This window comes from Hibiscus syriacus, unplaced genomic scaffold, assembly GCF_006381635.1.
Source record: "Hibiscus syriacus cultivar Baekdansim isolate YM2019G1 unplaced genomic scaffold, ASM638163v2 tig00111311_pilon, whole genome shotgun sequence".
NCBI classification, from domain to species: Eukaryota; Viridiplantae; Streptophyta; class Magnoliopsida; order Malvales; family Malvaceae; genus Hibiscus; species Hibiscus syriacus.
Window position 1 is genome coordinate 496,287 of NW_024063054.1, and position 24,721 is coordinate 521,007.

The 24,721-nt window shown below is 34.9% G+C and overlaps 2 protein-coding genes and 1 pseudogene across 2 annotated transcripts; 1 reads left to right on the forward strand and 2 right to left on the reverse strand.

Annotated features, from left to right (window-relative positions):
• Positions 1-421: 421 nt before the first annotated feature.
• Positions 422-12,977, reverse strand: LOC120158324 (RNA-binding protein BRN1-like). Its single transcript, XM_039169195.1, has 11 exons — positions 12,971-12,977; positions 7,237-7,238; positions 4,086-4,284; positions 3,814-3,896; positions 2,727-2,778; positions 2,500-2,625; positions 2,281-2,363; positions 1,658-1,837; positions 1,138-1,483; positions 896-1,039; positions 422-817 (listed from the first exon to the last, which is right to left on the reverse strand). The coding sequence occupies exons 3-11, from the start codon at positions 4,255-4,257 to the stop codon at positions 690-692; spliced, it is 1,314 nt and encodes a 437-aa protein (XP_039025126.1). The 5' UTR covers positions 4,258-4,284; positions 7,237-7,238; positions 12,971-12,977; the 3' UTR covers positions 422-689.
• Positions 12,978-18,343: 5,366 nt separating this feature from the next.
• Positions 18,344-20,552, forward strand: LOC120158379 (annotated as a pseudogene).
• Positions 20,553-20,703: 151 nt separating this feature from the next.
• On the reverse strand, positions 20,704-23,160 carry LOC120158409 (bifunctional 3-dehydroquinate dehydratase/shikimate dehydrogenase, chloroplastic-like). The gene is made up of 7 exons (XM_039169259.1): positions 22,922-23,160; positions 21,773-21,836; positions 21,612-21,666; positions 21,328-21,483; positions 21,087-21,235; positions 20,891-21,016; positions 20,704-20,802 (listed from the first exon to the last, which is right to left on the reverse strand). Exons 1-7 carry the CDS (start codon positions 23,158-23,160, stop codon positions 20,704-20,706), a joined length of 888 nt encoding a protein of 295 aa, XP_039025190.1.
• Between the last annotated feature and the right edge of the window lie 1,561 nt (positions 23,161-24,721).

A 24,721-nucleotide genomic window follows, 5' to 3' on the forward strand; every position in this document is an offset into this window, starting at 1 on the left:
TTTAAAGAAATAAGCTTTCGAGACCCATAACGCAGAAAATTCAAAAGCATTGCAGTCTAGGAAAGGGATACCTTCTTCAAGTTTTATACCGCAAAGCAGTAAAAAAACGACGACTTTTTGAGTTGTACATCAGTTCAACTGGAGCTCCTCCGATGTAATTCTGTTAATATGATCATTTTTTAACCCTGATTACTGAAGGTGAAGTGAATAATACTATTTTCTTCACTGTTTTAATTTCCAAAATCTTAACGCAAGTCAACCTGCCCAGGTATTTGGGGATTCTTTGATTTGTACAATGTGATCCTTAATTGCCATGTTCTTTGGGGTCTCAGCTGAATCAGTGCAATGTTCCCTCGATTCCAATGAGAATAGCCTCCCACAGAATACAAATTAATCTATGAACAAATAAATCTTGAAGAAAAATCAATAAATTAATATTTGGTGCTTAAATGGAATTGAATGATACACAGAATACAAATTGTGTAGCGCACGGATTGCTCCATGAATTATACAAGTTTCTGGGATTTTGATCCCATGAATCAATTACTAGGATGGTTTGAAACCTATACCCACAGGTTATCATCCTTAATCCATCCAGAATGACGAAACCGCAGTCAGTCGATGCATCCGAGTTTATTGCAACCACGTGTATGGACATTTTTGGCCTCATTCCATGACTCGGCTGCCAATCAATAAGGTTTAATATGTTTGTTGTCTCTCTTAAGCTGAACCTTCAGTTTCTTACCACCTAATTGGCATCCATTCATCAAGTTTATTGCATTTTGAGCAGCTGCCGGAGAGTCATAACTAACGAATCCTGCAAAGAGGGGGTTCTTCAGAAAGAAAACTCCCGACAGCTCGTATCAGATTGTGAAGTACAAGGAAATGCACTTACCGAAACATTTGCTAGCCCCCGTTGCTTTGTCGACAAAGACCTTTGCACTTAGGACCCTGCCGAATCCTTGAAAAGCGTTAGCCAACTCTTGATCACCAAATTCTTGAGGTATGTGATAAATAAAAAGATTTGCACCAGGAGGACCTAGGACATAGCATAGACTAATTAATTAAAACATGCCACCACAAAAACTATACTTTCGGATGAGACAACAAAACTAGAGATGAAAATAGATAGCAAACCTTCAATCTGGCCACCCGAACTTGTACCAGCGCTGGAAGATGATGAAGAATTACTGCTTGTATTTGCTTGTGGCATTGAACCAGGTGAACCGGTCAATGGACGGTGGCTCATCATTCCTCCAGGATATGCCATGGGGTACTGAAGGCCTTGCACACCTGGGTAAGCCAAGCCAACATAACTTCCAGGAGACATAGCATAGTTTCTAGGAGCAATATTGGGAGCGAGATCAGCTCTGATTCCTCGCAAAGCACTTGCTTGATTTACTGGAGGAATCATATTGCGAAATGCAGGCTGATTCTGCATTCGTGGAAAGTGGTACTGCATAAGTCCATAACTTCCTGGAGCCTAATAAATGATGAGATGATCAATCACATTAAGATATACAATGATGTGTCAGAACATCATGGCAAAAAACAGACAACCCTCTCAGCCAAAAAGAGGAGCAGAACCACTTGTTTTTCCGCTATATATGTGTTTCTGAAATTTAAAAATTGCTCCATGCAGGGAAGGAAAAACTACCTGGTATCCATATCCATTGTACTGGGGAACATAACCCATCGGCAAGGCTCCAAACAATGAAGGAAGCTGTAAATCAGCATATGGATTATTCAAAGCTTGAAATTGGGCTTTCTGAGCCCTTCGTGCATGCCTTTCCTTCTCTGTATCTGCCCATTTGACAACCAGAGGGACACTTGAACCCTAAAATAGCAGAAAATGAAGGCAAGCATATAATACACCTATATTCGAGAATAACTCACTCACCAGACAATACATGAAAGGCTAAACTCATGTTTGGAAGGCAAGAGATAAGCTTAAGCCTTTGAATAAAGATCAACTATCAAAAATCAACTTTTGATGCCTGTGCAAATAATTTCCATAATTATACGGGAACCTTTAGTGATTTGAGCTTTTTCACTAAGCTAATCAAGAATAAAGGTATTACTAAAATTTAATATAGTAACTTATTTATAACAATGAAAAATAAGAATGTAAAACAGTTGATTAATGCATAACAGTTATAATTCAAACACATAGCAACATTTATTATGCAAAAGATACCATATAAAACAGGTTAGAAACTCAGAACAATGTTTCGGGAAATTTGTTGATTTTCAAAGGCAGAAACATTAATGAATACGAACCTCCATTTTATGCTTTCCATTAACGGCCTGCAGAGCATCAAGCGCTTGTTCTTTAGTCTCATATTTCAAAAAGGCACAGCCTGCTATAAAGGAAAAAATATAACTACAATTCAAATATTCGAAACAACTTGAGATTGAGGCTTTATTGTTTATACAATTAAGCACTTAAAGCATTTTCTTCCTTAAAGAAAAGGAAATCCAAGATTGAAGAGTAAGTACCTTTACTTGTTTGTTGAGAACCTCTTATAATCAGTAGGTCCTTTATGGTTCCATATTTAGAAAATAAAGCAGCAACTTCAGCTTCTGAGACATTCTTTGGCAGCATGCCAACAAAGAGTTTGTGCTCTGGTAAAAGAAGACAACAATTCATGGTTATGTATACTTAATATTTCCAAACTCATAGGAAGTAGAATTATAAGAAATTATTTTACGGAAGTAATGTATACCTAATCTTTCTAACTCGCCATCTGCATACTTCACTTGCAACGGACTAGATGCCTGAATCAGAAGGGGGAAAAAGAAGAATTCCGATCAGATGAACAATAAGACTCGTATAGTAAAAGTTATCTCTGATTCTCTATGCACAAGTATATGACAGTAGGCAGGTGGTTACAATAAAGAACTTCGAATTAAATTGTCCCAAGACTACTCATTAAAAGTATGAATGACAGGATCAAGACATTAAGTTATCAATCACTCTAAATCTTAGACCAGGTATATGCCGTGTTGTATAAAATGGCACATCTAACACCACCACATCAGAATGCATGATAATCAATAACAAAAAATAAAGTGTAAAAAAAACGTAAACATGACCTGACACAGTGCAGCTCAACACTTGAGGGCTAAGACATAAATTAATCCAATCATACAAGTAACCATCTAAAGATAGGTTGATCAGCGACCTTTTCTTCAGTTACGGTATAATTCTATGAGAAGCTATGTTTTTGTGCTCTCTGCAATTTTATGCGGGTCAATCAAAATGATCTGGTAGAATGACAAATAGCTCGAGAGTAGTTAGCCTTAAGTGATGCACTATAAGTACAACTCAAACACCTAATGTTTGCTTAAATATTCGGTATCCAGACAAATTCATGGCTGAAATCATTAACAATTTCACATACTAGTGAAATTTCTGAAAGCTTCTCATTTTCATTCTCTAAAACTCAAGATACCAGTTCACTTCAGATAAGCTAGAATAAATAATTATCACCTTACATACTCTACATTCTACAACTGCATTATCTGCATGTACACTAATCAGCATGCCAAAGCGGTAAAGAACTTCTATCAAGTTAGCTACAAAAAGCCAAATGGCCACAAATTCAAGGTAGGTTTAATGGACACAAACACTAGTTCTATATGCTGTCGACCTTGTGTGCTACATTTACATATTAGTTGCCGTAATAAGCAACGTCCAACTTTGAACAGTACCAAGTAGATATTAACAACAATGACTAACAATGTTACAACGAATCACTAAAAGGCAAGGCAAAACAAGGAAATAAGATTATAAAAAATAAATAAACTAACCCCAGGAAAAGTCTTCTTACTGTGACAAGCATTGATCGCCTTATCGGCCTCCTCTCTCGACGGGCATATAACAAAGCAGCATCCTTAAGCAGCATACAGAAACCAAAAAAATACACGAGGAAGTATCAAAATCAGGGTTTTAAAAGCCACAAATCTCACTCCAAAATAGAAGAATCAAACAAATCAATGAAAAAACAAAGAGAAAAATGCGAGAGATCTGAAGCTTTGAAATTAAATAATAAATTAGTTATGAAAAAGAATGGAAGTTGAACCTCTAGAGGCGCGAGTAGCCTTGTCCTTGATGATGTTGACTTCGTCCACCAGAGCAAACTCTTTGAAGATTGCAAGAACTTGAGCTTCCGTCATGTGCTTCGGCACTTGACCAACGAACAGCTTCACGCTCTCTTCGCTCGTCGTGTTCTTCTCCTTTTCCCCCTCCGCCATCAATGCCTGCTCTTCTTCCTCTGTTTTCTCAAAATAAAAATCTCTTTGATTTTAGCTAGTTCTATTTATTTATTTTCGGAATCATCTGCCTGGGTGGGTTTCTTGAAGGCGGAGTTGGATCTTCAATGGATTTAATGTAATTTAAAAAAACACTGCAAAAGTGGGGCTTGTGTTTGGATTTATTTACGGTAATGTCCTCACAGCTGTTCAACTTCTGGGGTCTGAGCTGGATGTACTTTGAAGGAACGTCATTGTTGAATGACGTAGTTACCCTTATCCATTTTAATTTTGTCTCATTTGGCGGTTTTTATTTTTATAATTTTTTTTCTTTTTTGTGATTCCTACTGGCTGTCCTGCATTTCAAGAAAACCTATGGTTTGTGAAAAATAAGAGACAACCACACTTGCGGTCGAACGAACGAAAGTTTGCATTTGATGGGGTCGTCAGTGGATCAAGTGGGGAGTAAGATGAATTCGTGAGTGTAAGCTGACGTCAAATCTCTATGTTTCTTTTTTATTTTTTAATAGTTCGTACCGATTATAATGTATTATTAATTTATAATTTTTTACTATCGATAATATACGACACTCTATAAACATAACAGTTTAAAATAAGTCTTTAAAATGAAATAATATTTATTTAATTACTGAAATCGTTTAATTAGTTCGGATCACTCTCAATTTAAAATAGTTTCTTTTAACAAATGTTTTTAGTGTTTAACGTATTATTTTTTTATCAAATTCACTCGTTTAAGATGTTTGTAATTTGTGATTAAAATTGAATCTTTTTATGAGCTTTATTGTCATTTGAAAATCGAACTAAATTTCACTCATTTAAGAAAATAAAATATATTATCATTTTATCAATAAGAAGTTCATGTGAATATTGGACATATTTTTTAAAATTTATAGGCATTAGAGTCTATTTTCAATAACTTCGAATAAAATGAATCTCATTTTTTTTAACATGTAAAGTAAAATAGTGGATTCCTATTACTTTCCTCAAAAAGCAAAAATATCCTTTTTGGTTTTAAAAATATCTTCTTTTTCCGGATAAACCCTTTAAAAGCTAGAACTCTGGGAGTTAAGTGGTGTCTTTGTAGAGGAACAAGTAGATATACTGAAACTGGAAAAGAAAGGAAAGTGGTTGACCCAACCCTATTGGTCATTTTCAGACACATAAGAGCAGGGGCGGAGCTTAGTGAGGGGCTAGGCCATGTTAAAATTTATATATTTGATATAATTTTAATTTAATAGTTTTTTAATTTATATAAAAATAAATATTTAAATTAAAAAATATAAAAATTTATTAAATATTTAATCAAGTCAAAACCGAACTAAAGAAGGATAACTCCATGTTCTCAAAATTTTTTGTCTAATAACAATTTAGGTCATTGTAAGTTTAAATATTAAACAAATTAGGTGTTATATTGTGAATTTTGAGGGTTTTTTTTTAAAAAAAATCTAGAGTGAATACAAGATAATATATGTACAAAGACTTTCAACTATTTGACAATGAACGCTCATACCTCTACATGTACAATGCTCGAACTCGATACCTCGAAGATAACAATAACTCCTTAATCACTAAGGTCGATTTGTTCGTGCTGAATTTTGAATTTAAATATCTAATAAGTCTTTATATTTTTCTTAAATAGTCCAATAGTTCAGGCTCTAATAATATTTAGTTCTGACTCTGTCTTTGCATAAAAGTAAGGATACCATTATATAGAGTTTAAAATATTTGGGAAGTTAAAATAATCTTTTATTAGTAAAATTTAAAAGTCATAAAATAATTATTAAATTTTTGTAATTAACTATGTTATTAAAATAACCATTTTAAAATAATTTGATATATTTAATAATTATTTTATAATCTTTGAAAATTTAACTATCAAAATATGATTGTTTTAAAACCTTTTTAAAGGCAGTCATTTTTCAAATTATCCAATAAAATAACATAAAAATCATTAATTAAAATAGCATTCATTTATGTCATAATTGACACGTCTTTACTTACATAAAGGAAAGTCGATCAAAGTTTTTAAAGATTACAATAATACGAGACAAAATGAAAATGGAGAAGTGCGAAAAAGTATGAAAAAAATTGTACAAAATTTATAGAAAATAAAAAAGGCGTGTGATATATGATGAAAACATGTATTAATACAAGTACAAGTCAAACAATGACAACGACACGTATGTATAAATCATATCTCAATCACTGAATAAATATATGTTTAAAATATTGTATTTAAATATTTTAAAAAACAATATCTAAATAATATGGGATTTGGACGAATAACTTCAAACAAAACCACACCAAACTAATACTCATTGAATTTTTCTATCAGTTTTTGTATTCTAAAACACTCGAGATTCAAGTATCTAAAATATCTTTTAACTATTGTATAAACATGAATATGATCAAGTTTATAATATGTTTTTGACACTCCAAAACAATTATTTTAATTATGAGATTTTTAAATCTCACATTGATTAAATATTGATGAGAGATTTCTCGACTTTGTTAGTATCAATCATATGATAATTTGTTTGTATTCAACTTAATGATAAATTTGATTCCAGTGATTGTTGGTGTCTACTTCGATAAATCGACTAGGACAATGATGATGTTAAAGTGTGATTATCAAGTTTTTAGGTATTGGTCGTACTAAATCAAAACTGATGAGCTAAAAGTGATTTAAGTTAAAATATAATATTATTTAGATATTGATTTTTTTCAAGTGTTTAAATATAACATTTAAAGTATACACTCATTGGGTGATTAAAGATAAGACTCATACATGTGTTTTATGTTTAATTTGTACTCATGCGACCACATGCCTTCGACATACACACATATGGTACTTGTCAACACACATTTTTCGTCCTACTAGGATTGAAACTCCTAAAAATAGGATAGAATTTTAGGATTCAAACTCCTAAAAATAGGATAAAATTTTGCTAGGATTCAAACTCCTAAAAATAGGATAGAGTTCTACTATTATTTAAATTCCTAAAGATAGGATCCACAAGCACTATAAATAGTCATTGTAACTCACCATTGTAGGACACGATTTACACACAAAACACATAGGAAAGCACGGAAAATACAAATGCAAAGTTGTTGTAAACGATTCGAACAGGAAATAAAAGGTAGCATCTTTTTTTACATTGGTTCGTTCATTTCTCGCATGTGCACGTTATTTTTCTTGAGATTGGGTTCGAATAACCCAAAACGTGGGTTGCGCCGATGACTAAAAAAAGGGTGGGATTTCGAAGTTTCGAACCTAGATCCACCCCCGAGGCGTGTTCATTTTTTTTAAATATTTAATTCTCCCCCCTAAATCATTTTTTCCCTACTTTATTATTCTTGTTATATATGCATATTACTTCTATTAATTTTATTATATGTATATATGTTTTTTTATTAGTGTTATTATATATATATATATATATATATATATATATATATATATATATATATATATATATTTATATATTTCCTATTTTGCATGTATATATACGTATATTACTTTTGATTTTCTTTTTTTTTTATTATTTTACTTATATATATATGCTTTTACTTTTTATATATTTACTCATTTATTTATCTATTTTATATTTATCATATATTTATGTTTTTATATTCTTTTACTTGTTTTATTTATTTATTTGCATTATCATTTTATTTTTATTTAGTTGTTTGTTGTGCATATATTAGTGTTATTGTTTTTTATTTTATATATTCTATTCATTTTATATTTACTTTATTTCTTACTTAATCTCCTTATTTTATTTGTTTTACTTTATTTATCATTTATTCATCTCCTCTAACCCATATTTTGACTTTTAAAGGGTATATTTGTAAATCCGTCAAAGGTAAGTAATTTTGGATCATTATTTTATTTTTTAATTTAACTTGTTATTTTTCTTAATTAAGACAACTGGAAATTACGTAGTACCGAAAGGGCGGTTCAAGGGTGCTAATCCTTCCTTGACCGTAACCGACTCCCGAGCCCGACATATTTCTGGTAAGACGCATATCAGGTAAGAAATAGGGTATCTGATCAACCTATTTATCTTTAAATAAATGATCGGTGGCGACTCCAATCCACATTTTTCAAGTCGAAGCCCAATTTTGGGGCCCAACCGAAAGACGGTTGCGACAGCTTGGCGACTCCGCTGGGGAAGCAGGTAAGCGAGTCAGGCTAAGGTAATTTCCAGTTGTCTTTTTAACGAAAAGGGTAAGTTTGAATTTTAAGGCAACATTTCGATCCTTATTACTTACTTTTGGTTATATTTTTTTCGAGTAAATAGTTGGACTGACCGTTTTCTAATGATTTCAGCTTTCCAAACTTTTTCATCCAAAGGCTCTATACCCGAGCTCCGAACCCTTTTAAGTGGGGGTGAAAGCGACGCCTTCGTGTGAATTTATTCACTGTGTGGGCCTAGCAAGTAGCCTTCAGGATACATATACCTTATGCCTTCGTGTGAATTTATTCTCCGTGTGGGCATAAGGGAATGTTTCCTCTCGAGTTTAACTTAGTCCATACAAGCCTGTGATGGGTTTAGGACTAAGGATCTGGTAAGCCCAAGGGGGCACCAACAAGGAGAACTCGGGTACCGTTTTTTTTAGAACCTAAATCGGGAGATGATGGAGAATTAGAGCCCACCCCAAAACCTCATTTCAAACCCTAGGATGCCGGAATTATTTCCTGCTTTACTTTCTGTTCAAAGCATGCGAACTAGACAAATATACGGTTAGGATTTGTGTGAAATTAGCATGCGGGATAGAGATCATGTCCTGGTAGGAATTAAAGCATGCGAGGTAGATATCATGTGGGGTAGGATTTTTTATTTTTATTATTGTTTTGATTTATCTCACTAACTCTATTTTACTTTTGTTCTCTTTTATTTTGTTTTCAATATTTGCATCATTTAAAAGAGGTGTTGATCCACCAAAAACTTGTTTGTTAAAATATGAATAATCTGCATTAATGGACAAAGGGGTTGTAATACAAGAGATAAGAACGCAGGGGTCTGGCTATGGTCCGAAAAGGGCTCAGAAAGAAAATGAGGACAATTTGCAAGACAACTATGTGTCACATTCATGGTGCCCACAATCAAGTACATCAAAAGTTAACTTTTCAAAAATGGGTTGACAAAGGTGGCAGGGGCAAGACGAGAAAAAGGTTACTGACCTCGAGAGTCCATTCAAAGACAACAAGAACAAGATGGCAAGTCACTATCGACAAATTCAAGAAACAAGCAAATGAACTTCGAATAATCCCTTTGATGGAGGATTTCAATGGAATTTCCGATTCAGCAAAGGATGAAAGCCAGAGATGAAGTCATTCGACACTTTTTGGGAACCAATACAAAAAAACTCAACATTTTCACGGTTCATCCAGAGAGGTCGGAGCGGTTCGACAGGTTATTCAACCGGTGAAAGACGAAGGCAAATAACTAGTCAACCGGTTCCAGGCCTAGAGGATTTAGTCCGGATGTACCTTTAAATATGTTTATTGTCTCTTAAAAGATAAAACACTTTTGTCCCAATAAAGGTTATTTACAATAACATAAATGTTTTTGGATCAATGCCTCGAACATTTCATGCATTTTTGCATTTTGCATATACATTTCATTTTTTAAGTATTTTCATAAACATGAAATCTCTTCATGGAGAATTCGATGAAGTGGTTTTAACCACATGACACCACATGGAAGCAAGATTGTAACATCATAAAAAAAACTGTCACAACGAATGAGCCCAATCAGCTGGTTGTACGACTAAACCTGCCAAGATGATCTGAGAAAAAAGTCCACATATCCTAAGGGCTACAATGTTGAAGCTATTTATAGTTGCCACATAGGATGCTCCAAACATTCCTTTGAGAACTATAAGGCGCTGAAGCGCAAGATCCAAAACCTGATGGATTCAGGGGCATTGACAGCCGAAGAAGGGGGCATGGCATATACCATTTGCACTTAGAGGATTGTTTTGTTTGAACACGTCACTGATATTTCATGTTTGCTTAATCTTTTAAACGATTGAATTTATGCTACTTTCTAAGGTGGAGCAATTGAACAAATTTTAATCTTTAGTTCTTCAAATATTAAATGAATTAAGGATTCTTTTAACTCTTCAAGAATTATAGATTTTTGACATATGACAAGATTAGACCTTTCTTATCATGTCTTAAACCCCAAAATGAAATACCTTGATCATTACCAAAAAGACCAAATTTTGACATAACTTCCCTTTGAAATTCTTGAACATTGTCTTTATCTTTTTGATACACCCATACCTTTCTTTGAGTCAAATAAAGTCACACCATTGTCTTTTTAGACTCAAAATTGACATTTTAATACCCAAGGCATTGAGTTGTTCATTTGAACATGATCATTCTTCTAAGACACAATTTGGGGCATCTCGCCGGGAGCCTGAACATTTAGATATGTTGGGAGCAAGGAGCAAAAAAACAATTCATTCGAAATAATTCTATCACGCATTAACTACACTGTTTTCATGTGAATGAAATTAATCCTGAAAATCTATCCCCCTGGGGATACCTCTTCTGTGAGGACTTCCATGTATGAAATGATGAACGGCTTTCTTTCTTTATCCCTTTACAACAGGAGAAAATATATATCCCTTGTGTCCCATTTTGAGCCTGTAGTATTTTTCTTCTGATTCAACCCTAACCAAGGATCACCCTCCACATTGGGGGGCAAGGTGGAAGAAATTTGCTCACATGAGTGAAGACATCAATCAAAAAGAGACACCAAAAGGTGGATCAAATGGCAAGTGCGAAGATCCAATCAAGAACAAAAAAGAAAAGAAGCAAAAAAGCAAAAAAAACAAAGAAAAAGAGAAACAAGAACAAAAGGAAAAAAGAGCAAAAATCAAAAAGAAAAAGGGACAAAAAGCACATGCAAATATTCCCTAAAGACAAATGGCACATCAAGCTTCAAACTATGAGATTGATCAAGTACGATCATTCCCGAATCTCTGAATCACTTCACTCGAAGATCATGGAACATCCAGAGAAAATCCAGAGAAACACATATGAGCAGATCCAAATTGAGCAAGACAGGATTGAAGGCATCAGAATGAATTGATCCTTGGTTCAACACCCTGAAACACTTGTTTGGGCCTATTTATCCTTTTCTTTCATAACCATGAGCCTTGGCCTACATTACGTGCCTTAAAAGTCTCTTCTAATCATACATGGATTTCTAAACAGAATAGACTATCTTCAGATTTCATCCCGCCCATCAGGATTAATCTTTGTTTGTAAAAAAACAATGTAATTAATGCATGGTAGAAAAAATAACAAAGGGGGGTTCAAGACGTAAATCCTGAATAACGTCTTGAAACCAAAGGAGGGTTCGAGTTGAAAACCTGAAAAGGCGGCTCGAATATAAAAATTGTGCAACTGAGGCGATCACGTAAATTCCTTGATAAGGCATCGCACAATCCGAGTGTGACAACAAAGGTTGGGAGTCAGGGAACACTTCCATCAGAGGAGCATGCAAGCTACCTCATCAATCTTTTGAGCATCCAATGTCAAACCTTTGAGCATCAAATGCCAAACCTTTGACCAAACACAATAACCTGAGACTTTTTATCCTTTCCTTACTTGACTATCTCCCAAAGATAGCTTGGATCTTGGCAGTTGTCAAATAGCTATAATTTATTGAAGGATTAACATTGTAATTAATTCTTTGATATCCGATGAAGTCTAGTTTTATGATTCGTCTCAATTGTAAAATCGTGATAGGGGCAATATTTTTAAAACTTGAGATTAAACATTTTTTGAAACTCTTTTAATTGATATTTTCATGACTTTGAAAATAAAAGAGAAAGAAAAACATTTTTTTTCCAAACAAGACAGTCTCTCTAGAGTAGATCTTGGTAAATGACATGTGACTCTCAAACACAAAGCTCATGCTTAGAATCAATGATGAAGCAAGAAATGAGGAACATTTGGGGTACTTTGAAGATTCAACATCAAATATTGGGGCATTTTTGGATATTGAGGCATCTTTGGGGATTCAACATCCTAATACGAATTATCAGACCTTTTTCAGGAGATAAAATATAACCAATTCATGTTACATGCATCTTATGCATACATTTTAGAGCGTCATATCTATCATTTTCTTTCCACGTACATAATTTTTACAGCTTTAGAGTCAAGTTCGACTTCAAGACGAAGGATACTCGATTCAAAAGCACCTTTACAGATTGATGTCGGTTGCTTAGCTCAGCAGTAAGAAGCTACACTTCAACCAACTCGACAGATAGAAAGATCGACATTCATTTTTAGATTCGACATTTCCAATATAAATTCTGTCTCGCTTGAGACAGTCTCATTTAATGCAGATGATTATCTCACTTGAGATTACTTTTTTAAAACAGACTTTGTCTCACTTGGGACTGTTTACTCGAAAGAAGATTTATTTCACTCATGATTGTTTTTCTTAAAACAAGATTTGTCTCGCTTGAGACCGTTTTCACTAGAAGAGTTTTGTCTCTCTTGAGACAGTTTCCCTTGAAACAAAATATTTGAATATGTTTTCTTTGAAACAAATTCCGTCTCCCTTGAGACAGTTTCTTTTGGAACTAAGTTTTGTCTCTCTTGAGACAGTTTCTCTTGAAACAATTTTCGTCTATCTTGAGACAGTTTCCCTTGAAACAAAACCTTTGAATTTATTTCCCCTAAAACAAATTTTGTCTCCCTTGAGATAGTTACTCTTGAAACACAAAATCTTCAAATTTATTTCCCTTAAAACATAATTTTGTTTCCCTTGAGACCATTTCTCATGAAACAACAGATATCTTTGAGATCGTTTCCCTTGAAACGAATTCTATCTCTTTCAAGACAACTTCTTTTGAAGCATCATCTGAACCGTTACACTCAACTCAGGCACATACTTGAGATGGTCGAGAAGCATTTCTCAAATCAAAAATAGAATGTGCACATCAGATTTGAACATTTGAAGAATTCAAGATCAGGGATCAAAATTTGAAGATTCAAGAATCAAGATTCCAGACAGGCAACTGGAGATCGAGATTTCTCTCCAGAGCCCTAAGATAGCATATGTTGCATATGCATTTTAGGCACACCTAAGAGCATTGCATCCATAGCATCACATATATGCATAACTTTTTCAGGTTTTAGGTATAGTCAATTTCAACTTCGCGGCGAAGGATATTGAACTCAAAGCGACACGATTTGCTCGAGAGTGGATTTCAACTTCACGACGAAGGATATCTAGCTCGAAGCCAAACTTCACAATAAAGGGGTCTCCACGGTTTCAACTTCACGGCGAAGGGAATTGTGTCCACCCGCAACATACAATACTTGGATTTCAACTTCACGACGAAGGATATTCAAGTCAAGGCTCAACTTCACAACGAAGGGGCCATCTGCGATTTCAACTCCACGAAGGAGGATATCGTGGCACTGAGGCAACACAAGTTCAACTTCACAACGAAGGGACGGCTGGTTGTCAACAAACAACTTCTCAATTTCAGAGCCAATTTCAACTTCACAACGAAGGATATTGGACTCCAGACAACGCAAGTTTAACTTCACGACGAAGGGACCGCTGCCTGTCAACAACAACTTCTCAATTTCAGAGCCAATTTCAACTTCACAATGAAGGATATTGGACTTCAGACAACGCAAGTTCAACTTCACGACAAAGGGACCGCTGCCTGTCAACAACAACTTCTCAATTTCAGAGCCAATTTCAACTTCACAATGAAGGATATTGGACTTCAGACAACGCAAGTTCAACTTCACGACGAAGGGACCGCTGCTTGTCAACAACAACTTCTCAATTTCAGAGCCAATTTTAACTTCACAACGAAGGATATTGGACTCCAGACAATGCAAGTTTAACTTCACGACGAATGGACCGCTGCTTGTCAACAACAACTTCTCAATTTCAGAGCCAATTTCAACTTCACAACGAAGGATATTGGACTTCAGACAACGCAAGTTTAACTTCACGACGAAGGGACCGCTGCTTGTCAACAACAACTTCCCAATCTCAGAGCCAATTTCAACTTCACAACGAAGGATATTGGACTCCAGACAATGCAAGTTCAACTTCACGAGGAAGGGACCGCTGCTTGTCAACAACAACTTCCCAATCTCAGAGCCAATTTCAACTTCACAACGAAGGATATTGGACTCCAGACAACGCAAGTTCAACTTCACGACGAAGGGACCGCTTCTTGTCAACAAAATTTCATTCAGATTCAATTTCAACTTCACAACGAAGAATATTGGACTCGAGACAACACAAGTTCAACTTCACAACGAATGGACGGCTGGTTGTCAACAAACAATTTCCCGGTTCCAGAGCCAATTTCAACTTCACGACGGAGGATATTGGACTTGGAACAATACTACTTACTTGGATTTCAACTTCACGACGAAGGATATCCAACTCAAAGAAAGATTATCTGCCATCAAAATTGTCGAGTTCGACTCCATTCAGCTCGATGACACATCAATCGCACTACTTTCCAGTTGCAGTCGAGGTTTTCAAGTCGAGAAGAGGACCTGGGTTAGCCGTGCCTTAGTGACAAGCAACCATTTTCAAACAGCATAGCTTAAGTCAAGAAAAAGTTATCTGTCAATGAAGATTTCTGAGTTCGATTCCGATCCAAGGTCTTTAAACCGAGAAGAAGACCGAAGGGTAACGGGAAGCCACGTGCAGATTCAAATTCCGAACTACGGCTTTAATTTCATATCATTTCAAGATGAACTCGACTTCACGATGGAGGAGTCATCCGTAACTCAATTCGACAGGGAGTTATTGAAACATCAGAGTTAATTTTCAACTCCACTGAACGAAAAGTGTGTCTTTTAATCTTTGCCCTATCCCCGTTACACGACTATGGGCAAAGAGGGGTAGCTGTCAACACACATTTTTCGTCCTACTAGGATTGAAACTCCTAAAAATAGGATAGAATTTTAGGATTCAAACTCCTAAAAATAGGATAAAATTTTGCTAGGATTCAAACTCCTAAAAATAGGATAGAGTTCTACTATTATTTAAATTCCTAAAGATAGGATCCACAAGCACTATAAATAGCCATTGTAACTCACCATTGTAAGACACGATTTACACACAAAACACATAGGAAAGCACGGAAAATACAAAGGCAAAGTTGTTGTAAACGATTCGAAAAGGAAATAAAAGGTATCATCTTTTTTTACATTGGTTCGTTCATTTCTCGCATGTGCACGTTATTTTTCTTGAGATTTGGTTCGAATAACCCAAAACGTGGGTTGCGCCGATGACTAAAAAAGGGTGGGATTTCGAAGTTTCGAACCTAGATCCACCCCCGAGGCGTGTTCATTTTTTTAAAATATTTAATTCTCCCCCCTAAATCATATTTTTCCTACTTTATTATTCTTGTTATATATGCATATTACTTTCTATTAATTTTATTATATATCTATATATGTTTTTTATTAGTGTTATTATATATATATATATATATATATATATATATATTTCCTATTTTGCATGTATATACGTATATTACTTTTGATTTCTTTTTTTTTATTATTATTTTACTTATATATATATGCTTTTACTTTTTTATATATTTTACTCATTATTTATCTATTTTTATATTTATCCTATATTTTATGTTTTTATATTCTTTTACTTGTTTTATTTATTTATTTGCATTATCATTTTATTTTTATTTAGTTGTTTGTTGTGCATATATTAGTGTTATTGTTTTTTTATTTTATATATTCTATTCATTTTATATTTACTTTATTTCTTACTTAATCTCCTTATTTTATTTGTTTTACTTTATTTATCATTTATTCATCTCCTCTAACCCATATTTTGACTTTTAAAGGGTATATTTGTAAATCCGTCAAAGGTAAGTAATTTTGGATCATTATTTTATCTTTTAATTTAACTTGTTATTTTTCTTAATTAAGACAACTGGAAATTACGTAGTACCGAAAGGGCGGTTCAAGGGTGCTAATCCTTCCTTGACCGTAACCGACTTCCGAGCCCGACATATTTCTGGTAAGACGCATATCAGGTAAGAAATAGGGTATCCGATCAACCTATTTATCTTTAAATAAATGATCGGTGGCGACTCCAATCCACATTTTTCAAGTCGAAGCCCAATTCCGGGGCCCAACCGAAAGACGGTTGCGACAGTACTAATGGTCATTTTTTCATTATGGCCAATTCTTTTACAAATTTTGACAATTATACTATCATAAAGTAAAGATGCATTTTGTATAACGCGTTTTCAAAATACATAATTAAAATGACATATCTTTATCTTATATGTTAGAAAATATTAATTTAAAGATAATTTTTGGATGTCATTATAATATATATAATTAAAATAAATGATATTATTCACGTGAAAATACCTTATTTAACATAATTTAGTGATATCTGAATATATATATATATATATATATATATATATATTTGCAACAACGAAGAGGAGGGTAAGTCTTTCAAAGAAAAAGAGGAGGGTAAGGAAGTAAAAACGTATGGGAAGGGTACAACCGTAAATTAGTCTGAAAATCGAGCTGAAAAATACGCCAGACTGTCCCGCCAACATCAGCCTTCTTCCTCTTGCAAAGCTTCCAACAACTGCTCTCTGCCCGTACTCGTGAAAAGGGTAAAAAACAGTATTAGTAGTTTCTTACACTACGGTGAAATTCCGACAAAGCACAAAAGAAGTTCCAAGTTCCAAAAGCATAGTTGAGGTAATGCCTTGAATTTATTGAGATAAAAACTGTGCATTTACTCCGAAATTTATTTATTCATTTTTATTTAAATTTTAAAAAACTAGGTTTAATTACCGATATTATTAAATTTGTTTATTTGACATTAAACGATATTTTAATTACTATTTATGACTTTATAAAGAAATCACCAATCATCCATCAATCGCCACAATTACAAGTAAAGCATTTGGATGAAAAAATATATTTGTTAAAACAGTACATGTGAGATAGTAGTTGACCACAACACCAAATTTCGCTGTATGATTATACAACCCCACCAAGAAAAATACAACTGCACCATAAATGAAAAAAAAGGTTAACTACAAAGATGACCACTTATGTTTGTGTTTTGTCATCTTTTGGTCACTAATTTAAAAAAAAAAGATATGACCACTTTCATTTTTATTTATTTAAGATGTGGTCATCACGGGTTAACTGTTATTAACAATTAACATAATATGTGACTTGATAGATGGTATAATCACACATTTGGTCCATTATATTTACATATTCTCTCATTTTATTCATACTTTAAAATAAACATATTAAATTAAAATATAGTTAGTCTTCCAACCGAATGATGACACGTGGCATGGCATGTGACATCATTCGATTGGAGGATTAAATTTATTTAATTTATTAAAAGTATGACTAAATTGAGAGAATATGTAAATATCAGGGACCAAATATGTGATTATATCAAAATATTTAATTATTGTTAATGACAGTTAACTCGAGGTGATTACAACTTAATTAAATAAAAACGAAAGTGACCATATTTTATATTTTTGAAATCGATGACTAAAAATAAATAAAATAAAAACATAAGTAATAATCTACGTAGTTAACAAAAAAAAAAGAGAGAGAGAGAATGGATCACCTCAGTCAACCCTAAATTAATGTGTTTGATTCACCTATAATTGAGCTGCGTGACGGCCTCAATCACCAAAGCAATTCATACAAATTTATATACTAATAATTTCTTTTCAACCATTTTTTAAAGGCTAAAAGAGGCCCATAATTCGTGTCTCGTACGTTTCGTAAGGACATTGTATATATTGACTACTAAAATAATATACTGTCCTTATTAAACGTCGTCGTTACGCTGGTGCATCTTTGGTAAAAAAAAATTGGTACGACCCTGACAATAACGAAATTAACGTTCTCAATTACTCACCGTTTGGATAAGTGGAATTTAGCTGATCATTACCGTTAGATAATTGATCACGATTCCCCTATATGGCTATATATAGCAACTCGGGGGGGGGGGTTCGAAGTTTCTAGACTGGGCCGAAATCATAGGTCCCATTTTCCTTTTACTTCCATTGTCTCTGAGCTGGGGTTTTGCTTCACATAGCGATCTGGTTACGATCCGAATCCGGTTTCGATTCTGATTTTCCCCCCTCGTAGTCATGCCTCGGTATTAATATTTGTCAACTTATTCAATCCCACGAGTTTTTTATTAACACTCCGTGAACATTTTTATTTGGATTCAAATTTGCAGGTATTACTGTGATTATTGCGACACTTACTTGACGCACGACTCCGAAAGTTTTCTGTTTTTTATTTGTTCTATCTTCATCTGTTTATGTTTGTTTTATATCTAAACAGTTTTTTTTTTTTTTGAAATTTGGTTGTGTTTAATTATCTGGGTTGTCGAATTTAAAAAACCGTTGACATCTTTTTGGGGGTTTTCAAATTTCAGCCATCAGTTAGGAAACAACACAATGCAGGGTACAAACACAAGGTAATTATTTGAGAATTTTCTTTTGCATCTTGTTCATCTGTTTATCTTGTCAGTTATTCATTTTGCGGATTCTTTCTGGGAATTTAGGCAAATGTTAGAACATACTATCAGCAATTCGAGGAGCAACGGACCAAGAGCTTAATAGACCAAAGGATCAAGGAACATCTGGGTCAAGCTGCAGCTTTCCAGCAGGTTGGAGCTGCTTTCAATCAACATTGAATGGTTCAGAGGCCCCAATTTCCTGTTCTTCCAACACCTGTTATGCCCCTTCCGAGGGCTGCACCAATACCAATGGTCCCAGGGATTAGCCCCCCTGTTATGCCGAGGCCGGTTCCAGGTGCTCCAGGTAAGATTCAAGGCGTATCCACGTTTTTAGTATTGTTGCTGATATGAGGTCTGGATATTTATTATATGGTCATACAAAAAATTTGCTTATCCATTTTCTTACAGTGAAGCTGTTATATTATATCATAATTCATGATATGTCATATACTTGATATCAGGATACTAACATCCTTCCTAGCCAGGCACCAGTTTTTTTTTTCTAGATCTCAATTACACATGCAGGATGGAATTTAATAAATATTTGTTCTTTTACGGTGATGTTGCCAGGTTATGCTCCTGTTCCAGGAATGCCACCAACAACGGCACCACCTGGTGCTCCTTCCTTACCTGGTCAAGTAAATGGTCTGCCACAGCCTCCTACATTAGCTCCGCCATCAACAGATCCCAGAACTGCAACGAAACCCACCATGGCGACACCTGCATTGTATCAGACTAATCCTGCTGCCCCAGCAAGTGGAGGGATTGAGAATTTCAATGCCAGTGCACAGCCTTCTGAAGGTATACAGTAACCGGTTAAACTGTCTGCTTTGCTTCCATATATAAAGTAAGAGCCCTAGTAAATCCATGTTTGTATGCTATTGAATGTGCGTTGCAATGAGTAAGGGTGTATGGTAATATTTTGCTAGAAGGGTGGTTTGTTATTCGACTTGAAGCATTGGCTCATTTTGTTTTGACATTGGTTATTCTTTATTTTTTTGGATATATGTGTCTTCTGGTAATCAATATAAAGTTTGGAAATGAATTCCTGGTCTCAAACTGTTTTAGACCAATGCAGAAATTCAAAGCGGGCTTATCATTTCGTCTTTTGGGATTATGCAATGATTGACAGAATCTGTATTGCACCGAAATAATGTAAATAAGTCATCATTCTTCACTCTTCAAATTCTTTTCTTCAGTTTTTTCAATTTATATTCTTACTAATATTCTTTGTTATGATACAGTTTGCAATGTAACACAAAGGATCAGCTGAAGATTATCATGTGAGATCCTAAAACTATCATGAATGTTTTTGCTGTTGTCTTACGATTGCATTATTCTCATAATGATTAATCCCACCTTATATTATTTTTATTCTAGACCTAATGATCCCAGCTTATTTTGACTCTGATAACTTTTGCCATTATCATACACCTTTTACAGGCAACCAGAGCTAACTCGCATTCTTCCAGGCCCACTGATAATATTTCACTCGGCTTTTTTGTTGGGTTTTCTAATGTACAAGTTGCAGCAATTACTTTGGTGCAGAATTGTGGATGGATTCGTATGCCATTAGAGTTTTATATTAAGCTGAATATTAGGTAGATTTGGATTGTAATGAAAGCTGCTGACTGCTCCCGTATGTGCTATTTGTGAAGAAATAAAATAGAACAATCTGCCTCCTTTTTTTTTAACCAACCAACAGCCGCTTGATGATTTGTTAGTATTTAATACAGGTTCTTAATGGATCTTTTCAGTTCGATTTTGGAAACATGGAAAACGTAGCAGAGTACTACATACACTATCTATCCATTGCACAATTTTGCTACATTGTTGCATATAATGAAAACTAGCATAAAAAACCAACATATCCTTCAGAGATTTCCAACTTGAGCATTGCCGATTTCAGAATTGTTTCATTACAAGTTCTGCATAAAGTCTTCAGGTGCTGCAAAGGTCATCATGTTAGAAATGAATCAGTTATGTTATTTTAGGAAATTTAACCGAAACTGGACTGGAAATGATGAATATATTACCTGAGCCACCAGTGAACAGCCTGAACTCACTGCTGCGACACCAACCTCAGCAGCCTCTTTCAAGAGTCGTGTGATTCTAGGCGTGTAAACCGCATAAAAAACCAAGTCATATGCTCTCAAAGCCTCCCGAACAAGCATGGTAATATGAAGGATATGTAGATGAATGAATTTGATTTGTATAATGAAAGAGAAGCACCTTTGAAACAGGACTTTGATCTGAATTGGGTTCCATTCCAATAGCAGAATAATTTGCAAGGATCGCTCCCGTCTCCGGACGGAACTTTTCTAAAGTTTCATATGGCAATGCTTCCCCAGAAACCGCATCGGCGAGGGCTTTTGCTCGCTCTTGTTGGGAAGCAATCCATTACAAGGATGTCAAGCTCCACGGAAACCAAAAGGAAACGGCATGAACGGAAGATTGGTAAGATAATCTTTACCATAATTGCGGTTGAAAATAACAATTCTGGCCCCTTTATATTTAGCACCGAAAGCCATTGCTCTTCCTGCACCCCCTGCTCCAATCAAAACAAAACTTCTTCTGGAAATTGGAGAAGATGTACCATGGAACGCTCCATTTCTGTTAACCTGCCTTTCTATTCATGCCAAGGAAATACGATTAAGCAATCTTTACGATAACCGAAACATACATCATGTTTGTGTCATGTACCTCTTAGTGCATCCTCTATAGTAGAGATAGAAGCTTAACAGTCCGTGTTATAACCGATCAGGTTGCCATCCATCGGCCTTCTTACTATTGTATTTACTGCTCCTATGGACTGATTGACAAAGAATGCGACACACAGTCAGAATCTACATATATATAGTTTTTTACCAATATATATGCAGTTTCAGCGAAATCGAAGTTCTTCCATGTTTACGGACCTTTGCCAGTGGATGGACCTCATCACAGCACCTGACTGCTGCTTCCTTGTGTGGAATTCCAACACTGCAAAGTTGAAGAATCACGACTGATAAAAGCCATCGATTAGATGAGTACCTCATAGTCCATTTCAACGAATTCAACATTGAGCTCTACTGCTGTAACACCCTCATTTTATTTAAATTTAAAATTTTTGGGGACCAATCCGTAAGGTTTTAAAAGGTTTAAGGTAGTTTTCAGAAATCCTGAAAGTTCAAGGACTTGAGCTTGCAGTTGCCCATCTCTTGCCAGACAAGAAAATAAAATAAAATAAGTGGTGATGTTGAGGGATTGAACTCGTTAGGGCTGTAAATGAGACGAGACAGATTGTGAGCTACTCGAGATCGACTCGATAAAGGCTCGATAAATACTCGGATCGAATGGACTCGACTCGAGCTCGAGCTCGACTCGAATTCTTAACGAACTGAAACGAGCTACTTGATACTCGACTCGAAAAGCTCGTAAGCAGCTCGAAAATATAATATATAAGATTATATATATTTTTTAAAAAATTATTAAAAATATTAATATTTATGTATTGATTTTTTAAAGAGAATACATTAAGATTTTTATACATTTAAGGTTCAGGTTCGAGTTCGAGTTTGAGGCTTCAATCGAGTTATGTTTAAATTTTTTTTTCTTCATTTCGAGCCTTTTCGAGCTCACGAGCTTCAGTTCAGGATTTCGAGTTCGAGTCGAGTTTAAAAATTTTAAGCTTGCGAGTTTTCGAGTCGAGTCGAGCTCAGCAATACTCGAGCTCGACTCGGCTCGTTTACACCCCTAGAACCCGTGACCTAAAGCCTGGTATATTATGCTAATGCCGACTAGAATAGGTGACTATAGTTAAAATAATTTATTTCAAATTTATTTTTACCAAGTTGGATTTTCATCCCAAAAATACAATCCCCTAAATCTGGTTCGAATTAAAACCCCATTTTTTCCTAATTTTTTTTGTCATCGTCGCTTTACCGTGCATAATCCGTCGACCTCTATGTCTAGCACCGCCTTGACCGTTGTGATCAACGACCTCCTTCGATCAAAACTCGATCGGTCACTCGTTGTGGAACATCATTGTTAGCCATAAAAAGGTGTTCGATTGTCCATCGGGAAACAAAGCTACCGCACGATTTTCCTCAAATTCACATCGATCTCGAGCTTCGATGATCACACCACCCTCGTCATCGAGTACCCCACTCGATTCCGACCAAACCCCGGTCATCCCTGCTATGTGAATCGCCATTGGTCGCCCGGTTAAGGTGTTCGAAAACTCGTCGGAAAACATAAAGAACCTCAGCATTGTTTTGTCGATTTCACGTCGATCCCAAGCTCGGTTGGCCTCACGGCCACTCATGTCGAGTTTCCAACACCGACCCGATGAAAACCCGACCAATATTGCTCTCTACCATTGTTATTTTCGTCATTCGTCGTTTAGTAAGTTTTCAGGTGCTCTATTTCAATTTTCCTCAACGTTTGGCTGATTATTTATAGTAATTTGAGTTGATTGGGGTGTTTGGTTGCTTTCCGGTTAATCGACCATTATCCCTGTCCCCGTCATCCATCACACGCGCTGCAACGCACCAAAGATTTGTTTCAGTCGAGTCAACCGAGTATTCTGGAAGCTAAGTCAACTCGAATTCAACTCGAACAGAGTTGAACAAGTCAACTTAGACCAAGTCAACTCGTTGATCGTTGACATGGACCCATTGACTTTTGACCAAACCTGTTAACTTTGTCCAAAACGTCAATTTTTCCAAAAAAAGTCAAATTATATGTTTTTTGATGTCATGAGTTCGAATTCGAAATCCGTTTTGCCAAATTCAAATAAAATAATCTATTTTTAGCGTTTTATCTTTATATTCAAATATTTTCCCGTTTAATTCTGTTTCTGACGTAAATTTTTCTTCTATGTATTCGAGATATTATGAGACATAGAAATCAAGTGTGAAAGAAATCGATTAGGGTTCAATTGATCAACCGACATGGCATGTAAATCGAGGTAATATTTTACTACCTTTTGTATGGTTTCCGGAACTTATTGATAATTGGTTACGATTAATTATTTCTGGACTTGAACAGAATTCCGATAAAAAGATAGTAAACTGTATAAGACACAAATGGCTCGCATAAGAAACTGAAGATCAACCGAAAATAATTATAAGTTCAGTGGTTCATTAATAAATGAATTGACCTCAGGATCCGTAAATTTTGATTAATTTCTTTAAAGGTTAAATACCGAGAATACTTGGATAATAAATTTTAAAAATAAACCTATAGAGTAAAATTACAAGAATGTCCTCGTACTGCAAAAAGACCAAGATTGCCCTTGAAAGTAAAAAATAACCATGAAATGACATACTTGACCAAATTACTATAAAAAGTACATATATTTGGATTGAACAGAATTACCTAAATGTTCTCGAGCTGTGAAATAACTAAATAACCTCCACTATTCAAAGGACCAAAATACTCTTAAACCTTAAAAGGATCGAAATACATTAAACTCTATATGATCAAGTAACCTCTAGTACGGAAATGACTCAAAGTTACTGGGTAATTCTGGAAACACCGAGGAAACCTAAATATTGTATCGCCCCTAAAGGTTTGCGGAGTACGACTCAAGTACATCGGTCATCCTAGAGACTATTACAATACATAAATAAAATAAAATACCACCAGAATATGTACATTTCCTTAAGATCCGTTCAACGATGGTTCTGAAGGTGAACAGTTTGAGTAGTGTTGTCAGTGTTAAGGAGTGAATATTCTTGAAGTATATCGATTCGTATGGTTGACAGGTACCACAATGATGTGATTAGTTCTGTTCGAGTTGACTTGATATCCTTATAAGTCGAAATGAATCTTGAATATTGTAAATCATCGTTTCACCTTTATTGGATTAAGTTACTAAGAAT